At 39.0% G+C, this 24473-nt stretch overlaps 1 protein-coding gene across 1 annotated transcript in view; it reads left to right on the top strand.

Moving 5' to 3' along the window:
• F8 (coagulation factor VIII) overlaps window positions 1–24473 on the top strand; it is a 120526-nt gene that overhangs the window by 53780 nt on the left and 42273 nt on the right. Inside the window, exons 14-15 of the mRNA XM_082681798.1 lie at window positions 9206–12302; window positions 17727–17880. Of these exons, the coding sequence (XP_082537924.1) occupies window positions 9206–12302; window positions 17727–17880 (3251 nt within the window). The remainder of the gene's footprint in view (window positions 1–9205; window positions 12303–17726; window positions 17881–24473) is intronic.

The following is a 24473-nucleotide window of genomic DNA, read 5'->3' as shown; positions in this document are numbered from 1 at the left end:
ACCTCTGAAAGTATCTTGTTTATTCGTGTTTATGTCTTTGTTATCTGTTTTCCAGCTAAGTTGTAAGGTCTCTAAGGACAGGGACCTTGTTATCTTGCTCATCACTGAATCCCGAATGTTTACAGTGCCTGGCCTATAGTAGACGCTTAATAAACGTTTTTTCGATGAATGAATGAATTAAATACCTGCAAAAATATTATAAAACAGTATGCATAATATGGTTGTAATTGTCGAAACCAAAGAAAGAAAGTGTGTGTGTGTGTGTGTGTGTGTCTGTGTGTGTGTCTGTGTGTAGGCAGAGAAAGATATTTAAAATATCAATATTTTGAGAAGCTTTTAAACTACTTTGGTGATCACTTAAATTCTAAAGACAAATTAAAACTCTGCTTTATGTGTCTTGAGGGAAAAGTCTGATCCCTTTTATTTGTCCTTTTGTGTCTGGCTTATTTCACCTGGCATAATTGTCACTCAGCCAGAGTCATCCACGTTGTGGTATGTGTCAGTGCATCATTCTTTTTTTTAAATTTTTATTTATTTATTTTTAAAAATTTATTTATTTTCGGCTGCATTGGGTCTTCCGTTGCTGCGTGCGGGCTTTCTCTAGTTGCGGCGAATGGGGACTACTCTTCGTTGCGGTGTGCGAGGTTCTCATTGCGGTGGCTTCTCTTGCTGCAGAGCACGGGCTCCAGGTGCGCGGGCTTCAGTAGTTGTGGCGCATGGGCTTAGTGGCTCCGCGGCACGTGGGGTCTTCCCAGACCAGGGCTCAAACCCGTGTCCCCGGCATTGGCAGGTGGATTCTTAACCACTGCGCCGCCAGGGAATTCCCTATCAGTACATCATTCTTGCAGCTCACTTTACACCCTGCTTTAACCGCATATCACCACAAAAAGATGATAATTATGTGATGTGATAAAGGCACATAGCTACCACTATGATGGTGATCCATATTGCAATATATAAATGTATCAAATCAATACACTGTAAAGGTTAAACTTACACAGTGGTATCTATCAATTATATCTCAATAAAAAAAGAAACTAGTGAGCAGGTTGGTCACCTGTTTCTGTAAATAACGTTTTGCTGGAACATATACACAAAAGACATACAATTAATTGTTGTATATTGACCTTGTATCTTGCAGCCTTGCTAAATTCACTGTAAGACCTGGCAGTTATTTTATAGAGTCCCATAAGATTTTCTTGTACACAATCAAATTGTTGCAAATATTGACAGTTTCAGCTTTTCCTTTCCAACACTTATGCCTTTTAATTCTTTTTTTCTGTGCCTTAATTTTGAATAAAACTGGTAAGAGCAGGGAAAAATCCCACATATCAGAAGTTTTGATGAGTCGTTTTTATTATCAATTATATTAAAATATTAGAAATATTTTCTAATATCCATTGTGACTTCTTTTATTCATAATTATTAAAACTGGTTTACTAAATTCCTAAACATATGGATATTTTCTAGTTTTCTGTTGCTCATTTCGTATTTTTACTTCGCTGTGGTCATATAACATACTCTACATGATTTCAGTTCTTTGAAATGTGCTGAGACTTGCTTTATGCCCAGCATATGGTTTCCTTTGGCTAATGGCTCGTTGGAACTTAAGATGAATGTGTCTTTGCAGTTAGGTGGACTGTTCCATGTATGTCAAGTTGCTTTATCATTTTGTTAAAATCCTTATAAGTTTGCTGATGTTTTGTCTGCTTCTTACAGTTACTGAGAGAACTATGTTAAGAGCTCTACCTGTAATTGTTGGGTTTGTTGTTTCAAAATAAATGAGGCAAAATAAAATCAGGTGCTTACAAATTTAAGATTGTTATGTGCTCCTGTTAAATTAACCATGTTATCATTGTGAAATGTCCTTCTTTTTCTGAAGTAGTACTTGTTGCCATAATATCTGCTTTTTCTGAAATTTATGTGCCTCAATCACCTTTATTTTGGTTAATGTTTGTGTGGTATATACTTTTTCCATTCTGGTACTTTCAACCTATCTATGCGCTTACATTTATAGTGTATCTCCTTAACACTTATAGTGCACGTCTGCTGGTTAATTAATTTTATCAGGTTTTGCTTGTCTAAAAAGTCTTCATTTCTCCTGAAATTGTGAATAATATTTGCACTGTGTACATACCAATGAAAATAGCTCTTGGACAAATCTAGAACAGAATGAAGAAGTATCAGAAACACTGTGGAGCACAAAGATGAGGATGGCCAAATAGAAGAGCGTATCAAAAATTTGACTTGTGTCATTCTGTCCCTCAGTCTGAAGCAGCTTGGTGCCAAAGGGGATCCCCTCTAAGGGATTTCTTCCCATGGGGAAAGGACAACAGGAGAACTGTAACACCTCTTGTCACCACCAGGAACACCAGCAGCCTTCACCACCTGATGGACCTGCTTAGAGTCCAAGCCGCTGCCTTCCCCCCAGAGGAGGAGCTGCATCCTCCCCTCAGGGCTTAGGCCTCCCCCAGCACCCACCATCTTCAGGGCTTGAGTTGCTGGTGTGCTTGCAACTCAGAGCCTGAGGACCCCATCATCCCTGGGGCCCATGTTGCTGCTCTACCTTGCCCCTCCAAGCACCAAGACACCACTGCACCCCACCCACCAGGACCTGAGCTGATGTGGCATGCCTTAAGAGAATGTGGACCCCAGCTTCATTGGCGATCTGTGCATGCCTGTGCCTTTGAAACTGGCACCACTACAGCAGATGTGCTCACACTCCAAGCTCAGGAACCATGAACTACACTGTCACTCTGAGCACCTGCACCCCAAACACTGGCACCACCATCAATGCATGTGCATCTCTGTCCCAGAACCCAGCACTGCCATCAAGGCCTGTGTGCTCACATGCCAGACACAGCACCAAGAAGAATCCCCTCAGCTAGGACCTCAGTCTGTGGGTGAAAAGGTGATCAAGAGGACCCCAGCATCCTTTGCCATCTAGGAGGCCAACAACCCTCACCACTACTTCCATCACAGACACTCACAGCCTTGACCATCAAGGAACCTCCACAGTCTTCACTGACATTGACCTCAACTGACAGAACTGCATGGAGACTATGCTGTTGTGCCCTCCCTGGAACTGGAGCTGCTGAACTGCAGAAGAAAGAAAGAGAGAAAGAGGGAGGGAGGCAGGAAGGGAGGAAGAAAGGAAAGAAAGAAAGGAAGGAAGGAAGGAAGGAAGGAAGGAAGGAAGGAACGAACCCAGAAATCCTGGAGCTAAAGAATATAATGAACGAAATGAAAAATGCAACAGAGAGCTTCAACAACATACTTGATTAAGCAGAAGAAACAATCTGCAAACTCAAAGATAAATCTTTTGAAATTATCCAGTCAAGAGGAGAAAAAAAGGAATGAAGAAAGCCTACAGGATTTATGGAATACCATTAAATTTTTCCAGAGAAGACATACAAGTGACCAACAGGTATATGAAAATGTTCTCAATGTCGCTAATCATCAGGGAAATGCAAATCAAAACCACAGTGAGATATCAGCTCAGACCTGTCAAAATGGCTATTATCAAAAAAATCACATGATAATAAGTGTTGGCAAAGATGTGGAGAAAGGGGAATCCTTGGGACTTGCCTGGTGGTCCAGTGGTTAAGACTCCATGCTCCCAATGCAGGGGGCCTGGGTTCAATCCCTGGTCAGGGAACTAGATCCTGCATGCCACAACTAAGATCCCACATGTTGCAACTAAAGATCCTGCATGCCGCAACTAAAGATCCCGCATGTCACAATGAAGATCCTGTGTGCCACAACTAAGACCCAGCACAGCCAAATACATAAATAAATACTTTTTTAAAAAGAAAGAAAGAAAGAAAGAAAAGGGCATCCTTGTGCATTGTTGGTGGGAATATAAATTGGTGCAGCCATTATGGAGAACAGTATGGAGGTTCCTCAAAAAATTAAAAATAGAACTACCCTATGATCCAGCAATCCCACTTCTGGTATACATACAAAGGAAATGAAATCAGGATCTTGAAGAGATATCTGCACTCCCATGTTTATTGCAACATTATTCACAACAGCCAAAACATGGAAACAACCTAAGTGTCCATTGATGAATGAATGGAAGAGTAGAAAGACCCTGAGCTCACCTGCTCTCACAGGCACACCAAATCACAACTATTTTCAGAACAACCATCAGTGGAAAAGACTGGAATGTACCAGAAAAGATCTTCTACAACTAATGTATGAAGAAGGAACAAACAAGATGGATAGGAGGGGTGGAGTCGCAATATAGGCAAGTTCCATAAACCCAGGTGGACAATCCACAAACAGGAGGGTAAGTACCATTGCAGAGGTTCTCCCCAAGGAGAGAGGGGTCTGACCCTATGTTGGGCTCCATAGCCTGTGAGTCATATACTGGGAAAATGAGCCCCCAGAGCATTTGGCTTTGAAGACCAGCAGGGCTCACGCCCGAGAGTCCCAGAGAGCTGTGGGAAGTAGAAACTGTACTCTTAAAGGGCGTACACAAACTCTCACATGCTCCGGGATCCAGGGCAGAAGCAGTAATAGGAGCCTGGGTCAGAGCTACCTGCTGATCTGGAGAGTCTCCCAGAGAGGTAGGAGGCAACTGCAGCTCACCCTGGGGACACAGACACTGGTGGCAGCCATTTGGGGAGCTGATTCTACCAGGAGGACACTGGTGCTGGTAAGCACCATTGTGAAATCCTCCCTCTAGCTTATAAGCCTCAGGACCCATCCCTGCCTGTAGGCAAAAGTGCTGAGACACCTCATGCCAAGCAACTAACTGGGCATGGGCACAGCCCCACCCACCAACAGACAGGCTGCCTTAAGATCCCCTGAGCCCACAGCTGCCCCTGGACATGGCCCTGTCCACCAGAGGGCACAGGATCTGCCCCACAAACCAGTGTGCAGGCACCAGACCCGGGACCCCCAGCGACCCCCAGCCAGAGACCCTGGGACCCAGCTTCACCCACCAGTGGGCAGGCACCAGCCCCAGAATCCCCTGGACTCTGGCCCTGCCCTCCAGTGAGCCTGCTCTAGCCTTGGGACCAGCTTCACCCACCAACAGGTGTCACTCTTTGTCACTATTTGCTATCACTATTTGCAGATGACATGACACTATACATAGAAAATCCTAAAGACACCACCAAAAAACTACTAGAGCTCATCAATTAATTCAGTAAAGTTGTAGGGTCCAAAAATAATATACAGAAAATCTGTTGCATTTCTATACACTAACAACAAACTGTCAGAAAGAGAAATTAAGGAAACAATCCCATTTACAATCACGTAATAAAGAATAAAATACCTAGGAATAAACCTGCTTAAGGAGGCAAAAGACCTGTACTCAGAAATCTATAAGATGATGATGAAAGAAATCAAAGATGACACAAACAGATGGAAAGATATACCATGTTCTTGGATTAGAAGAATCAATATTGTCAAAATGACTATACTACCCAAGGCAATCTACAGATCCAATGCAATCCCTATCAAATTACCAATAGCATTTTTCACAGAACTAGAACAAAAAATTTTTAAATCTATATGTAAACACAAAAGATAATGAATAGCCAAAACAAAAAACAGAAATATAGATCAATGGAACACGATAGAGAGCCCAGAAATAAACCCACACACTTCTGGTCAATCTACAACGAAGGGTGCAAGAATATACAATGGAGAAAAGACTGTCCCTTCAATAAGTAGAGCTGGGAAAACTGGACAGATACATGTAAGAGAATGATATTAGAAATTCTCTAAGACCATATACGAAAATAGACTCAAAATAAATTAAAGACCTAAATGTGAGACCAGATACGATAAAACTCCTAGAAAAAAACATAGATGAGACACTCTATGACATAAATAGTAGCAACATTTTTTTGGATCTGTCTCTTACAGGAGATAAAAGCAAAAATAAACAAATGGGACCTAATTAAACTTAAAGCTTTTGCACAGCAAAGGAAACCATCGACAAAACAAAAACAAAAAGACCACCTACTGGGACTTCCCTGGTGGTCCAGTGGTTAAGGATCCGCCTTCCAATGCAGGGGATGTGGGTTCGATCCCTGGTCAGGGAACTAAGATCCCACATGCCACGGGGCAACTAACCCCATGTGTGCTCTAGAGCCCATGCGCCACAACTAGAGAGAAGCCCGCCTGCCACAACAAAAGATCCCACATGCTGAAACTAAGACCCAATGCAGCCAAATAAATAAATATTTTTATAAAAAGACAACTTACTGAATGGGAGAAAATATTTGCAAATGATATGACCAACAAGTGGTTAATATCCAAAATATGTAAACAGCTCACACAACTCAACATCAAAAAAACAAACAACCCAATTTAAAGAATGGTCAGAAAGCCTGAATAGACATTTTTCCAAGGAAGACTTACAGATGGCTGAGAGGCACATGAAAAGGTGCTCACCATCATTAATCATCAGAGAAATGCAAATCAAAACCGCAATGAGATATCACCTCACACTTGTCAGAATGGCCATCATCAAAAAGACAACAAATAGCAAATGTTGGCAAGGAAGTGGAAAAATGAAAGGCTAACACAATATTGGCGGGAATGCAAATTGGTGCAGCCACCATGGAAAACAGTATGGAGGGTTCTCAAAGAACTAAAAATAGAACTACTGTATGACCCAGCAATTCCACTCCTGGGTATATATCCAAAAAAAAAAAAAAGAAAACTCTAATTGAAAAAAAAGATGTGTACCCCAATGTTCATAGCAGCACTATTTACAATTGCCAACCTAAGTGTCCATCAACAGATGGATATATATATATATATATATATATATATACACATACATACATACATACATATATACAATGGAATATATATATATATATATATATATATATATATATATATATATATATATATATATATACACACACACAATGGAATACTACTCAGTCATTGAAAAATGAAGTTTTGCCCTTTGCAGCAACATGGATGGACTTGGAGTGTATTATGCTAAGTGAAATATGTGAGACAGAGAAAGACAAATACTGTATGATATCACTTATATGTGGAATCTAAAAAATACGACAAACTAATGAAGATAACAAAAAAGCAGCGGACTCACAGATATAGAGAACAAACTAGTGGTTACCAGTGGAGAGAGGGAAGGGGGGAGGAGCACGATAGGGAAAGGGGATTAAGAGGTACAAACTACTATGTATAAAATAAATAAGCTACAAGGATATATACTATGACACAGGGAATATAGCCAATATTTTGTAATAATGATAAATGGAGGGCATTATGCTAAGTGAAATAAGCCAGACCAAGAAAAATATTGTATGGAATCACTACTATGGGAAATCTTTTTGAAAAAAAGAAAAAGTAGAACTCACAGAAACAGATAGTAGAATGGTGATTATATCATGTTTTGTAATCTTTTTTCCCCTCACTTAATAATGTATTTGATGTTTTTCTATATCACTAAATATAGATGAACATCATCATTTTAAAAAATTGGTTAATATTCCATGCTAGGGATATTGCACATGCTAGGGATATTGCACTATCATTAAAGAGCTCTTGCCTAATGAAGCCTGAGGTGTGCTCCTACCCACTTGTGATCAGCTGGGCTCTGTCTCTCTCGGTTACTTTGATAGGAACTAGCTCCAGGATTGAACATCAGCCTAAAAAATTAATTAGTTCATTGAAAGCCCCAGTTATATCACTGACGTTGGAGGCAGGTCCGTATAGTTGTAGTGCTGATCAAATCTCAAACTTGGCCAGGCGTCTTATGCCTGTTTCGGAAGTTGGAGTGGGAGATTGGCAGCTGAGGTGTGTCCAAGGGAAATATAAGTTAATTTTCTTTGCATCTGTGGTTATATCTCCTTCCTTATTTCAAATTTTATATGTGTGGAATTTCTTATTTTTATTTGGTTATTTATTTTATTGAGTTTTAATCAGAATCAACTCTTCTTTAAGCTCTTGGATTGAAATTTATTAATTAATTACTATAATGTTTTAATTTATTTTTATTCACACATGTAATACAAAAATATGTTCTCCTTACAAAAATTCAACCAGTACAGATATAACTAAAGTTCCTCTTGATCACTATTCCCAATCCCAGGCCCTTCTCAGAGTATGGTGGATGTCATTCTAGACCTGTTTATGGAGTTTCATTTCCCCTTTTCTCAACCAATTACTGTCTTCCTCAGGAAAAGGAAGTATTAGATTTATCTAAGTTATAACAGTGGAATTTTTAAAGTGAAAAACCTTATTTAAATTACTCATTTCAGCTCCAGTTCTGGTCTACTCTGAACCAATATGGTTTTATACCATCAAAAATATGCTTTAAATATCATGAAATTGGGTTTTTGTATCCCATGTCTTCGTATTTTTTAATATACTCCTTTATTTTGGTAGAAGACATTCTCTAATCACTTCCTGAGAATGGCTGAATTAGAGGTAGATATTCTGAATCCTTGTATATTAGAAAATCTCTTTATTCTCATTTCCCATTCGAGTGATTATCTGGCTGCACATAGATTGCAGTGTGCATTAATTCCAGAATGTTTGACCACAGGAACCTTTTCCATGGGCATCCCATTGTCTCATAGGGCTCTGTGGAAATATACTTTGAGAAAAGTTTTCTCTTTGAGGAAAAGCTGTATTCAGTTAAGATTTTGCTTGCAAATATTGTGACTTGATGAGACTGTTCAGGTACCTGATGGATAGCTTAGTAAAGGTGTATTTGTTTTCATTTATGTTTATGCATATACTTTACCACCATGAAATTCTTTTACTCAGATAATCCTGTTCATAGTAGAAATTAATATTGCTAGAACTGTGGTGGGATTTTATGTTATTTGTATCCTAAACCTAAGTCCTGCTCCCTTGTCACCAAAGAGTTCTGTGTGACTAGTAAGACTCTCCACTATTGTGTATAATTACATTTCTCCATTTTTATCCATATATATATATATATATATATATTCATTTTAAATCGCAGCCCTTTCTTGTGGTCACAAACAGATATACCACAACAGCAGCAATGCAAAACCACTTTTACTACCATTGTTGTACTACTGTTCCATGTGTCAGGGACTTAACCTAACAACCTGCTATATAATGGTACTGAGTAGTATTTTTTCATTTATCTGGGAATAGAAGAGAACCTCTAACACAGATCTTGCTTGGGACCTGGGTTATGAGTAACCAGAGTCTTATTCTTCCTCATCTCCAGGTCTGTGGGTTCTGGGGTGCCACAACTCAGACTTTCGGAACAGAGGCATGACAGCCTTACTGAAGGTTTATAGTTGTGACAGGAACACTGGTGATTATTATGAGGACACATATGAAGATATTCCAACCTTCTTGCTGAATGAAAACAATGTCATTGAACCCAGAAGCTTCTCCCAGAATTCAAGGCACCCTAGCACTAGGCAAATGCAATTCAAAGCCACCACAACTCCAGAAAATGATGTAGAGAAGACTGACCCTCAGTCTGGAGAGAGAATGCAGCTGCTTAAAGAACAAAGTGTCTCCTCTAGTGATTTGCTGGTGCTCTTGGGACAGAATCCTACTCCACATGGATTATCCTTATCTGATCTCCAAGAAGCCAGAAATAAGGCTAATGATCATTTACCTAGAGCAATAGAAAGAAACAAGCGCCCGTCTGAAGTGGCACATCTCACACCAGAGCTCCATCACAGTGGGAAAAGAGTATCTACGCCTGAGCCAGAGCTGCCGTTAAGATTGAATGAGAATTTGGGGACAACTATAACAACAGTAGAGTTGAAGAAACTTGATTTTGAAATTTCTAGTCCATCGAACAACCTAATGACTCCACCAACAATTCCATCAGACAAGTTGTCAGCAGGTACTGAAAAGACAGGTTCCTTAGGACCCCCAAATATGCCAGTTAATTTTAGTAGTCAATTAGGTGCCAATGTATTTGGCAAAAATTCATCTCACTTTATTGGGTCTGGTGTACCTTTGGGCTTGAGTAAAGAAGATAATGATTCCAAGTCATTAGAAGCAGTTTTAACAAATAGTCAAGAAAGTTCACTGGGAGAAAATGTATTATCAGTGGAGAGTGATAGGTTATTTAAAGAGGAAAGAGTTCGTGGACCTGCTTCATTGACCAAAGATGATGCTTTATTTCAAGTTAATATCTCTTTAGTAAAGACAAACAAGGCACCAGTTAACTCAACAACTAATACAAAGACTCACATTGATGACCCAGCATTATTAATTGATAATAGTACATCAGTCTTGCAAGATATTATGTTAGAAAGTAATACTGAGTTTCAAGAAGTAACTTCCTTAATTCATGATGAAATGTTTATGGACAAAAATACTACAGCTTTGGGACTAAATCATGTGTCAAATAAAACTAATTCGTCAAAAAATATGGAAATGATCCACCAAAACAAAGAAGGCTCTGTGCCACTAGATGCAGAATATCCAGATACATCGTTCTTCAAGACTCTGTTCTTGCCAGATTCAACAAATTGGATAAAAAGGACCCATGGCAAGAACTCCTTAAGTTCTGGGCAAAGGCCCAATCCAAAGCAATTAACATCTTCGGGATCAGAAAAATCTGTGAAAGATCAGAATTTCTTGTCAGAGAAGAATAAGGTGGTAGTAGGAGAGGATGAATTTAGCAAGGGCACAGGTCTTAAAGCGATGATTTTTCCAAATAGCAAGAACGTATTTCTTACTAACTTGGCTAATGTCCAAGAAAATGATACACAGAATCAAGAAAAAAAGTCTCAGGAAGAGATAGAAAGGAAAGAAAAATTAATCCAAGAGAATGTAGTTTTGCCTCAGGTGTATACAGTGACTGGAACTAAGAATTTTCTGAAGAACCTTTTTTCACTAAGCACTAAGCAAAATGTAGAAGGTTTAGATGAGGAGACATATTCTCCAGTACTTCAAGACACCAGGTCATTGAATGGCTCAGCAAAAAGAGCAGGGATTCACATGGCCCATTTCTCAAAAAGAAGGGAGGAAGCAAACTTGGAAGACTTGGGAAATCAAACAAAGAAAACGCTAGATAAATATCCAAGCACCACAAAGATGTCTCCTATTCCAAGTCAGCAGAAGGCTATACCTCAACGTGATAAGCGGGATTTGAAACAATTCAGACTCCCACTGGAAGAAATAAAGCTCGAAAGGGGGGTAACTTTGAATGACACCTCAACTCAGTGGTCCAAAAACATGAAATATTTGACCCAGGGCACCGTCACACAGATAGAGTACAACAGGAAGGAGAAAAGGGCCATTATTCAGTCATTCTTATCAGGTTGTTCTATGAGGAGTCATGACATTCAAACAAATGGCTCTGCATTACCCATTGCACAGGTATCAGTATTCCCATCAATTAGACCTACAGATGTGACCAAGATTCCATCCCAAGACAACTCTTCTCATCCTCCAGCATCCGCCTGTAGTTATAGCTTTGTGGAAAGGAGTTCTGGGGTCCAACAAAGCAGTCATTTCTTACAAGGAGCCAAGAGAAATAACCTTTCTTTAGCCTTCCTAACCTTGGAAGTAATTGGAGGTCAAAGAAATATCAGCGCCCTAGGGAAACAGACCACAAACTTATTCATGTACAAGAAACTTGAGAACACTGTTCTCTTGAAACCAGGATTGCCTGAATCATCTGGCAAAGTTGTTCATCAGGAAGACTTTTTCCATACAAAAACTAGCAATGGTTCTCCTGCCCACCTGGATCTCAGGGAAGAGATATTCCTTCAGAAAACACAGGGACTTGTTAAACTGAATAAAGTAAATAGACCTGGAAAAGTGCCCTTTCTGAAATGGGCAACAGAAAGCTCTGAAAATACTCCCCCCAAGCTGCTGGGTCCCCTTGCTTGGGATAACCAATATGCTACCCTGATACCAAGAGAAGAGAAATCCCTAGAGAAGTCACAAAAACACAGAGCTTTTAAGACAAAAGACATCATTTTGCCCCTGGACCCTTGTGAAAACAATCATTCAATAGCAGCAATAAATGAAGTACAAGATAAGACCCAAAGAGAAGCCACCTGGGTAAAGCAAGGAGGGACTGGAAGGTTGTGGTCTCAAAATCCAACAGTCTTGAAACGCCATCAAAGGGAAATAACCCTTACTACTTTTCAGCCAGAGGAAGACAAAATTGACTATGATGATACTTTCTCACTTGATACGAAGAGAGAAGATTTTGACATTTATGATGAGGGTGAAAATCAGGACCCCCGCAGCTTTCAAAAGAGAACGCGACACTATTTTATTGCTGCAGTGGAGCGGCTCTGGGATTATGGGATGAATAGATCCCCCCATGCACTAAGAAACAGGTATGGGTACATTGATTATTCCTTTGTCCTACTGTTGTGACCTTTGATTTTACCAGGTGCTGAAACAATAGGAAAGGCACAACCAGCAGTGAGACTCCAAAGATTGAGGAAACTGAGAACCAGATGGCAAAGTCTAGATGAAGCTGAGGAGCAAATGGGAGATTAGATGATGACACTAACAATGAGAGTTACGGGATGGTAAACCCAGATGGCATGAAACTCACTCTGGTGGGATGGTGAAGAAGAGGGGTCTACAAAAGGGTAGGGGGTCAGAAACAGCCATGGGGAGCAGGAAGAAAGTCAGCCTCACCTATCAGCCCTATGAGCTGCAGGGTAAGGTTTAGTCTCCTGAGAGAGCCCTGATAGAGGCAGGAGGAAGCAGTGAAGTGTGTGGTAAAGAGATTGAGGATGCAGGGAAAGTTGTTTTCCATAGTACTGGGGATCCAGAGGGCAAAGTGGGAGGATTTGATTGTTAGGGGAGCAGAGGGAGGTTGGGCAGGGGAAAGAAAGCACAGAGACATTTGGAAGATAAACATAAGGAGAGTCAATCAGTCAACCAATATTTATTGAGCACCTATTATATGCCAGACACTTGCATAGACACTGGAGTGCAGCAAAGTAGGAGCCTACATTCTACCTGGGAGAGCAAGGGACAATAAATTAGTAGAAAACTAAATAGGGGAATCTTGGTGCCGTTCAAAAGGTAGACTTGAATAATATGGTAGAGTGACGGGGGTGTTACTTTAGCTGTAACGGTCAGAGAAATTCTCTTTGTGGAGTTGAGACCTAAATGATGATAAGAGGTCAGCTAACAGAGGTCTGAGAGAAGACATTTCCGGCAGAGGGAACAGGAAATGCAAAGGCCCTGAGAATGAAACAAGTTTAGCATGTTTGAGGAACAAAACAGGACCAACATGAATGTAGTACAGTAAGGAAGTGTGTGCAGGGGTAGGGAGATGAGGTGGCAGAGATGAGCAGTGGTCAGATAATATAGGACCTAGAGGAAGGGTAGATGCTATCCCTCTTCATTAGTCATTGTCACTTCCCAGCCTTGCTTTCTACCTCAAATGAGCCCTTATTGCTGCACAGCAACCGTAGACTATTTCCTGCTCTCCTGGACCTCTATCTTACATTTTCTGCTTTTTCCCTAAGTCTCCAACACGTTTTGCCCATTCTCCAACACCCCTTCTCACTCCTAGCTGATGCTTTGCACTGAACTCCACAGACTTCCAACACCACATTTACTGACATCCGTACCAATATACTGTCCAGTTTTGCACTTGATCCCATCCTTTCTCCCTTCATAAAAAATGTTGCTTCAGCAAGTCCCTTGTTCTCTCTTACATCATCAGTTTCTCACTCTCCACCAGATTAGTCTCACCAGCATTGATCAAGCTATTGATTAGAACAGGGTAGTGGTGGTAAAAATCAAAAGGAATGTAAGGATGTTGATTATAATTTAAAGATAAGCAGAGAGGGCTTGCTGTTAGATTGAGTATGGAGAGGAATGGTGAGAGAAGACTCAAAGAAGATTTTCGGGTTTTGTCCTGAGCAACTAGGTGGATGATAGTGACATTTAATGAGATGTGGAAGGCTTGAAGCAGAACAGATTTATTTGAGGAAACACTCAAGGGTCTGTTTTGTACATATTTAATTTGAGATGCCTATTAGAGATCCAAGTTGTGTTTTTTAAAAATTTCTTTTAATTTTTTTGGCTGCATTGGGTCTTAGTTGCGGCACGAGGGATCTTCATTGAGGCATGCAGGATCTTTTCATTGCAGCGCATGAGCTCTTCGTTGTGGCGTGCGGGCTTCTCTCTAGTTGTGGCATGCTGGCTCCAGGGCACGTGGGCTCTGTAGTTTGTGGCACATGGGGTCTCTAGTTGAGGCTTGCGAGCTCAGTAGTTGTGGCACATGGGCTTAGTTGCCCCGTGGCATGTGGGATCTTAGTTCCCCGACCAGGGATCGAACCCACGTCCCCTGCATTGGAAGGTGGATTCTTTACCACTGGACCACCAGGGAAGTCCCCAAGTTGAGATGTTGAGTAGGCAGTTAGATATATGAATCTGGAATCCAAGGAAGAGGTCTGTGCTAAAGATATAAATTTAGGAGTTATGAGCTTATTAATAGCATTCAAATAAGACTTGATGGGATGATAAGGGAGTAAAAGTAGATGTAAACCGTGCCCACTTTATGCTAGGTCCCCAAAGGGCTACATCCTCAAAGTAATGGTAAACCAGTTAACTTGCACTTCATTGACTTACAGCCCAGTTTTCTGTCATCTGTGTTGTCCATGAAATCTCTATTCTTGATCAAAATTTAAGCATGTCTTGGATTGGCAGTGCCTGCAGACATCTGGCTGAAGAATACATAAAACCTCTCTAGTATAAGAAACCAACATTCTAGGCCTCAAGTTATTTTCACAAATATTCCAGATACAACTTCTAGCACACAAAGATACTGGGTATGAAATAAAACAAGAAAAATAAGCAAGAAACCACAACTAAGGAGTCCACATGCCGCAACTAAGGAGCCAGCGAACTGCAACTAAGACCCAGTGCAACCAAATAAATAAATAAATATTTTTTAAAAATCTAAGTACTCAGTTAAGTAGAAAGGAAACTTTAAAGCAAGAGGTTTGTAGAGATAAGGAGGAAATGTTATAATAATAAAACAGTCAATTCAATAGGCAGCCATACATTCCTAAATTACTATGAACCTAATAATATAGTTTTAAAATACATAAAGCAAAACTTGACAGACTTAAATAGAGAAATAGATAAATTCTCAATCATTATCATCACTTCTATTCAATACTGTACTGAACCCTCAAGCAGTAAACACATATAAAAGGTATAAAGGTTGAAAAGAAAGAAATAAAACTGTCCTTGAGTACGGATGATATGATTTTATACATATAAAAAATGTTTACAAATAAGTGATTAGAATTAACTAGGAAGGTTAGCAGGTTTGTAGAATTGAAAATCAATATACAAAATCTATTGTATATCGATATAGTAGCAGCAGACAGATAGAAAATGAAATTAAAAGAACATGTCATTTACAATGGAATGAAATAGTAGCAAGTACGTAGAAATAAGTATGACAAAAATTTTTCAAGACCTCTATGGAAAAACCTATGGAAATTTATTGGGAAACTTTAAAGAAGAGCTAAGTAGATGCCAAGATATACCATGTACATGTACTGGAAAATGCGATATTATGAAAATGTAAACTATCCCCAAACCGATCTATAGATTCGGCACAACCTATGTGAAAATCTCAACAAGTATTTTCTCTTGCAGAACTCAACAAGCCTGATTTTAAAGTTACTAAGAAAATGCAAAGCACCGAGAATAGCCAAGACCCTCTTGAGGAAAAGGAACAAGATAGGAGGAATTGCTGTATAACACACTGAGACGTATTTTAAAGCTGTAGCTTGTGATCATTGGCTTAGGAGTAAACAAATAGGTCAGTGAAAGAGAACAGGAAATCCAAAACTAGACTCACACATTTACAGGCATTTGATTTATGGAAAAGGTGCCACAGAAGAGCAGTTTTCAATAAATGTGCTGAAATTTTTTGATATCCATATGGAAATACATTAAACTGGATCCCTAACTCGCACTATACACAAAAATCCACTAACAGTGGGTTACAAGTCTAAACATAAATATAAAACCTTAAATCTCTTAGAAAGAAAAAAAGTAAAAGAATATCTTAATAACTTCAGGGTAGGAAAAGAAAGAGAATTGATATCAAGATACAAAAAGCACTAACCATGAAGAATTTTTAAATAAATTTCACTACATTAAAATTATGACTTTATGCTCATCCAAAGATAACAAAAAGAGAATGAAAAAATAGCCACAGAAGGGAAGATGTTTGCAGCACAAAAGGCCAACGAAGACTCATATCAAGAATGTATAGAGTACTCCTTTGAATCAATAAGAAAAAAAGGCTGATTATCCAATAGAAAAATTGGTACAAAAAAGAAGGAAACAAACTTGGATAGGCAATTCCACAAGAGGAAATCCAAATGGCTACTACCCATAAGAAATTAACCTCATTATTAATCAGGGAAATGCAAAATAAAACCACAGAGACACTGCTGTGCAACCACTAGAATGGCCAAAAATGTAAAAACACAGTCAGTGTCAAGTGTTTGTGAAGATTTGGAGCAAATGGAACTCTCATACATTGCTGATGAAAATGGAAAATGGTGCAGTTCCACTCCTAGATGTGCCCAGCAGAAATTCATAGGAAGGTTCATAGCAGGACTATGTATAAGCACCAAAAATTACTCAAATGCACATGATTGCATTATATTCACACAATGGAATGCTATACAGCAATAGGAATGAACAAACTATAGCTACACACAACAACATAGACGAATCACAACCATAATGCTGAGTAAAAAATATCACAAACAAAAGAATGTATGCAGTATGGTTCCATTTGCATACTTCAAAAATAGGCAAAACTAAGCTATATTCTTTAGGTATGTATACATAAGTGGTACGGTTATGAACAAAATCAAATAAATAATTATAAACATCAGAATGGGGGTTACACTTAGTGGGAAGGGAGAGGATGTGATTGAAAAGGCAGATAACAGTGAGTCTTCTGGGCTGCTGGCAAAGTTCTTGATCTTAGTGGTGGTTGCATTTTTTTGTATCAAAAGCATTTATGTTTTATGCACTTTATTGTATAGTTTTAGTTCACAGTTTTTACAGAATTTTTAAAAAGCAAAGAAAAGTGGTCCAAGGACTGAACACTGAGGCTCTCATATTTAGAGTATGTTTATAAACCCTACATCCATTCAATGTTCAACAAATCTTTTTTGAGCACCTACTATGTGGCAGGCACTTGTTCCAGCTGCTGGGAGTACAACAGTGGACAAAACAGACAAATCCCGCTGCTTTCATGGATCTTATATACTAGAGAAGCCTGGAGAGAGTATGTCAAGGAGGATGGAGTGGTTAACTATGCAAAATGTTGCTTAGATGTTGAGTAAGATGAGGACATAAAATTGACTATTGGCTTTGATAAGCCACTTCCATGATTTTGTTACCATCTAAATATAGATAATCTTCATGCAGACCTCTTTTGTGAACTCCCAGTCACCATGTATTTCCCAATATAATTCCCATAGATACCCCATGTGTCCAAAACTGTATACAGCAACCTACCCTTCTAGGGTTCTCCATCTCAGTGAACTGCATCACCATCCATCCATTTGCCCAAATCAGAAACCGGGAGGTTATCTCTAATCCCTCTTTCTCCCTCCCTTCTCCATTACATTTCCAATTCATCATCAATTCTACCAAATGTATCTCAAATACAGGGAACACAACAATGTGAGGCATTTCTACCCACCTGGTCCATGAGGATATTGCTTTTCCTCTGCTTTTTTCTCCAGAGCTGAGAATGGAGGTGTCCCTCAGTTCAAAAAGGTGGTATTTGAGGAATATGCTGATGGCTCCTTTACTCAGCCCTTATACCGCGGAGAACTAAATGAACATTTGGGACTCTTGGGACCATATATAAGAGCAGAAGTCGAAGACAACATCATGGTAAGTTGAGGACAATGAAATTACAAGAAAATTAATCCCGTGTGTGTATTTTAGATTTCTGATTCTAAAAATAATGGCCATAAAAAAGAATGAAATAATGCCATTTGTAGCAACATGGATGGATCTAGACATTGTCATACTGAGTGAAGTCAGACAGAGAAAGAGAAATATCATAAGATATCGCTTATATATGAAATCTTTAAAAAGGGTACAAATGAATTTATTTACAAAACAAATAGAGTCACAGTTGTAGAAAACAAAACTTATGGTTACCAAGGGGGAAGGGGGGAGGGAGGGATACATTGGGAGATCAGGACTGACATATACACACTACTATATATAAAATAGATAACTAGTAAGAACCTGCTGTATAGCACAGGGAACTCCACTCAATACTCTGTAATGACCTATATGGGAAAAGAATCTAAAAAAGAGTGGATAGGGCTTCCCTGGTGGCGCAGTGGTTGAGAGTCCGCCTGCCGATGCAGGGCACATGGGTTCGTGCCCCGGTCCCGGAAGATCCCACATGCCGTGGAGCGTCTGGGCTCGTGAGCCATGGCCGCTGAGCCTGCGCGTCTGGAGCCTGTACTCTGCAACGGGAGAGGCCACAACAGTGAGAGGCCCGCGTACTGCAAAAAAAAAAAAAAAGAGTGGATACATGTATATGTATAACTGATTCACTATGCTGTACACTTGAAACGAACACAACATTGTAAATCAACTATACTCCAATAATTTTTTAAATAAAAATAATGTATTCTCACTTTTGAAAAAGTTTAAAGTATAGAAAATAAGGAAGTTGAAAAATAATACCATAATTATCATTTTGCTGTATGTTCTTATGTTTTTCCTATGTATTCTCTTTATGTATTCAAAATTACACAATGGATCATCCTTCTTTTCTAAATAAATATGTCATAAACATTTCTTATGTCATTAAAAACACTTCCTACACACACACACACACACACACACACATATATATATATATATATATATATATATTTTTTTTTTTTTTTGCGGTACTCGGGCCTCTCACTGTTATGGCCTCTCCCGTTGCAGAGTACAGGCTCCAGACGCGCCGGCTCAGCGGCCTTGGCTCACGGGCCCAGCCGCTCCGCGGCATGTGGGATCTTCCCGAACCGGGGCACGAACCCGTGTCCCCTGCATCGGCAGGCGGACTTTCAACCACTGCGCCACCAGGGAAGCCCCCTACATATATTTTTTTTAACATCTTTACTGGAGTATAATTGCTTTACAATGGTGTGTTAGTTTCTGCTTTACAACAAAATGAATCAGTTATATATATACATATGTTCCCATATCTCTTCCCTCTAGCGTCTCCCTCCCTCCCACCCTCCCTATCCCACCCCTCCAGGCAGTCACAAAGCACCGAGCTGATCTTCCTGTGCTATGCGGCTGCTTCCCACTAGCTATCTACCTTACATTTGGTAATGTATATATGTCCATGCCTCTCTCTCGCTTTATCACAGCTTACCCTTCCCCCTCCCCATATCCTCAAGTCCATTCTTTAGTAGGTCTGTGTCTTCATTCCTGTCTTACTCCTAGGTTCTTCATGACATTTTTTTCCTTAAATTCCATATATATGTGTTAGCATACGGTATTTGTCTCTCTCTTTCTGACTTACTTCACTCTGTATGACAGACTCTAGGTCTATCCACCTCATTGCAAATAGCTCAATTTCGTTTCTTTATGGCTGACTAATATTCCATTGTATATATGTGCCACATCTTCTTTATCCATTCATCCGATGATGGACACTTAGGTTGTTTCCATCTCCGGGCTATTGTAAATAGAGCTGCAATGAACATTTTGGTACATGACTCTTTTTGAATTATGGTTTTCTCAGGGTATATGCCCAGTAGTGGGATTGCTGGGTCATATGGTAGTTCTATTTGTAGTTTTTTAAGGGACCTCCATACTGTTCTCCATAGTGGCTGTACCAATTCACATTCCCACCAACAGTGCAAGAGGGTTCTCTTTTCTCCACACCCTCTCCAGCATTTATTGTTTCTAGATTTTTTGATGATGGCCATTCTGACTGGTGTGAGATGATATCTCATTGTAGTTTTGATTTGCATTTCTCTAATGATTAGTGATGTTGAGCATTCTTTCATGTGTTTGTTGGCAGTCTGTATATCTTCTTTGGAGAAATGTCTATTTAGGTCTTCTGCCCATTTTTGGATTGGGTTGTTTGTTTTTTTGTTATTAAGCTGCATGAGCTGCTTATAAATTTTGGAGGTTAATCCTTTGTCAGTTGCTTCATTTGCAAATATTTTCTCCCATTCTGAGGGTTGTCTTTTAGTCTTGTTTATGGTTTCCTTTGCTGTGCAAAAGCTTTGAAGTTTCATTAGGTCCCATTTGTTTATTTTTGTTTTTATTTCCATTTCTCTAGAAGGTCGGTCAAAAAGGATCTTGCTGTGATTTATGTCACAGAGTGTTCTGCCTATGTTTTCCTCTAAGAGTTTGATAGTTTCTGGCCTTACATTTAGGTCTTTAATCCATTTTGAGCTTATTTTTGTGTATGGTGTTAGGGAGTGAGCTAATCTCATACTTTTACATGTAGCTGTCCAGTTTTCCCAGCACCACTTATTGAAGAGGCTGTCCTTTCCCCACTGTATATTCCTGCCTCCTTTATCAAAGATAGGGTGACCATATGTGCGTGGGTTTATCTCTGGGCTTCCTATCCTGTTCCATTGAGCTATGTTTCTGTTTTTGTGCCAGTACCATACTGTCTTGATTACTGTAGCTTTGTAGTATAGTCTGAAGTCAGGGAGTCTGATTCCTCCAGCCCTGTTTTTCTTTCTCAAGATTGCTTTGGCTATTCGGGGTCTTTTGTGTTTCCATACAAATTCTGAAATTTTTTGTTCTAGTTCTGTGAAAAATGCCAGTGGTAGTTTGATAGGGATTGCATTGAATCTGTAGATTGCTTTGGATAGTAGAGTCATTTTCACAATGTTGATTCTTCCAATCCAAGAACATGGTATATCTCTCCATCTATTTGTATCATCTTTAATTTCTTTCATCAGTGTCTTATAATTTTCTGCATACAGGTCTTTTGTCTCCTTAGGTAGGTTTATTCCTAGATATTTTATTTTTTTGTTGCAATGGTAAATGGGAGTGTTTTCTTGATTTCACTTTCAGATTTTTCATCCTTAGTGTATAGGAATGCCAGAGATTTCTGTGCATTAATTTTGTATCCTGCTACTTTACAAATTTGTTCATTAGCTCTAGTAGTTTTCTGGTAGCATCTTTAGGATTCTCTATGTATAGTATCATGTCATCTACAAACAGTGACAGCTTTACTTCTTCTTTTCCGATTTGCATTCCTTTTATTTCCTTTTCTTCTCTGATTGCTGTGGCTAAAACTTCCAAAAATATGTTGAATAATAGTGGTGAGAGTGGGCAACCTTGTCTTGTTCCTGATCTTAGTGGAAATGCTTTCAGTTTTTCACCATTGAGGACAGTGTTGGCTGTGGGTTTGTCATATATGGCCTTTATTACGTTGAGGAAAGTTCCCTCTATGCCTACTTTCTGCAGGTTTTTTATCATAAATGGGTGTTGAATTTTGTCAAAAGCTTTTTCTGCATCTATTGAGACGATCATATGGTTTTCCTCCAATTTGTTAATATGGTGTATCATGTTGATTGATTTGCATATATTGAAGAATCCTTGCATTCCTGGAATAAACCCCACTTGATCATGGGGTATGATCCTTTTAATGTGCTGTTGGATTCTGTTTGCTAGTATTTTGTTGAGGATTTTTGCATCTATGTTCATCAGTGATATTGGCCTGTAGTTTTCTTTCTTTGTGACATCGTTGTCTGGTTTTGGTATCAGGGTGATGGTGGCCTCGTAGAATTAGTTTGGGAGTTTTCCTCCCTCTGCTATATTTTGGAAGAGTTTGAGAAGAATAGGTGTTAGCTCTTCTCTAAATGTTTGATAGAATTTGCCTGTGAAGCCATCTGGTCCTGGGCTTTTGTTTGTTGGAAGATTTTTAATCACAGTTTCAATTTCAATGCTTGTGATTGGTCTGTTCATATTTTCTATTTCTTCCTGATTCAGTCTTGGAAGGTTGTGCTTTTCTAAGAATTTGTCCATTTCTTTCAGGTTGTCCATTTTATTGGCATAGAGTTGCTTGTAGTAATCTCTCATGATCTTTTGTATTTCTGCAGTGTCAGTTGTTACTTCTCCTTTTTCATTTCTAATTGTATTGATTTGAGTCTTCTCCCTTTTTTTCTTGATGAGTCTGGCTAATGGTTTATCAATTTTGTTTATCTTCTCAAAGAACCAGCTTTTAGTTTTATGGATCTTTGCTATCGTTTCCTTCATTTCTTTTTCATTTATTTCTGATCTGATTTTTATGATTTCTTTCCTTCTGCTAACTTTGGGGGGTTTTTGTTCTTCTTTCTCTAATTGCTTTAGGTGCAAGGTTAGGTTGTTTATTCGAGATATTTCCTGTTTCTTAAGGTAGGATTGTATTGCTATAAACTTCCCTCTTAGAACTGCTTTTGCTGCATCCCATAGATTTTGGGTCGTCATGTCTCCATTGTCATTTGTTTCTAGGTATTTTTTGATTTCCTCTTTGATTTCTTCAGTGATCACTTCGTTATTAAGTAGTGTATTGTTTAGCGTCCATGTGTTTGTATTGTTTACAGATCTTTTCCTGTAATTGATATCTAGTTTCATAGCATTGTGGTCGGAAAAGATACTTGATACAATTTCAGTTTTCTTATATTTACCAAGGCTTGATTTGTGACCCAAGATATGATCTATCCTGGAGGATGTTCCATGAGCACTTGAGAAAAATGTGTATTCTGTTGTTTTTGAATGGAATGTCCTATAAATATCAATTAAGTCCATCTTGTTTAATGTATCATTTAAAGCTTGTGTTTCCTTATTTATTTTCATTTTGGATGATCTTTCCATTGGTGAAAGTGGGGTGTTAAAGTCCCCTACTATGAATGTGTTACTGTCGATTTCCCCTTTTATGGCTGTTAGTATTTGCCTTATGTATTGAGGTGCTCCTATGTTGGGTTCATAAATATATACAATTGTTATATCTTCTTCTTGGATCCCTTGATCATTATGTAGTGTCCTCCTTTGTCTCTTCTAATAGTCTTTATTTTTAAGTCTATTTTGTCTGATATGAGAATTGCTACTCCAGCTTTCTTTTCGTTTCCATTTGCATGAAATATCTTTTTCCATCCCCTTACTTTCAGACTGTATGTGTCTCTAGGTCTGAAGTGGGTCTCTTGTAGACAGCAAATATATGGGTCTTGTTTTTGTATCCATTCAGCCAGTCTGTGTCTTTTGGTGGGAGCATTTAATCCATTTACATTTAAGGTAATTATCAATATGTATGTTCTTATTCCCATTTTCTTATTTGTTTTGGGTTCGCTATTGTAGGTCTTTTCCTTCTCTTGTGTTTCTTGCCTAGAGAAGTTCCTTTAGCAGTTGTTGTAGAGCTGGTTTGGTGGTGCTGAACTCTCTCAGCTTTTGCTTGTCTGTAAAGGTTTTAATTTCTCCATCAAATCTGAATGAGATCCTTGCTGGGTAGAGTAATCTTGGTTGCAGGTTTTTCTCCTTCATCACTTTAAATATGTCCTGCCAGTCCCTTCTGGCTTGCAGAGTTTCTGCTCAAAGATCAGCTGTTAACCTTATGGGGATTCCCTTGTGTATTATTTGTTGTTTTTTCCTTGCTGCTTTTAATATATTTTCTTTGTATTTAATTTTTGACAGTTTGATTATTATGTGTCTTGGCATGTTACTGCTTGGATTTATCCTGTATGGGACTCTCTGTGCTTCCTGGACTTGATTAACTATTTCCTTTCCCATATTAGGGAAGTTTTCAACTATAATCTCTTCAAATATTTTCTCAGTCCCTTTCTTTTTCTCTTCTTCTTCTGGAACCCCTATAATTCGAATGTTGGTGTGTTTAATGTTGTCCCAGAGGTCTCTGAGACTGTCCTCAGTTCTTTTCATTATTTTTTCTGTATTCTGCTCTTCAGTAGTTATTTCCACTATTTTATCTTCCAGGTCACTTATCCGTTCTTCTGCCTCAGTTATTCTGCTATTGATCCCTTCTAGAGTATTTTTAATTTCATTTATTGTGTTGTTCATTACTGCTTGTTTCATCTTTAGTTCTTCTAGGTCCTTGTTAAATGTTTCTTGCATTTTCTCTATTCTATTTCCAAGATTTTGGATCATCTTTACTATCATTATTCTGAATTCTTTTTCAGGTAGACTGCCTATTTCCTCTTCATTTGTTAGGTCTGGTGGTTTTTTACCTTGCTCCTTCATCTGCTGTGTGTTTTTCTGTCTTCTCATTTTGCTTATCTTAATGTGTTTGCAGTCTCCTTTTTGCAGACTGCAGGTTCGTAGTTCCCGCTGTTTTTGGTGTCTGTCTCCAGTGGCTAAAGTTGGTTCAGTGGGTTGTGTAGGCTTCCTGGTGGAGGGGACTAGTGCCTGTGTTGTGGTGGATGAGGCTGGATCTTGTCTTTCTGGTGGGCAGGTCCATGTCTGGTGGTGTGTTTTGGGGTGTCTGTGGACTTATTATGATTTTAGGCAGC

The sequence above is a fragment of the Grampus griseus genome, assembly GCF_964374135.1.
Source record: "Grampus griseus genome assembly, chromosome: X".
NCBI lineage: Eukaryota > Metazoa > Chordata > Mammalia > Artiodactyla > Delphinidae > Grampus > Grampus griseus.
This window is presented reverse-complemented; position numbering and strand designations above follow the sequence as displayed.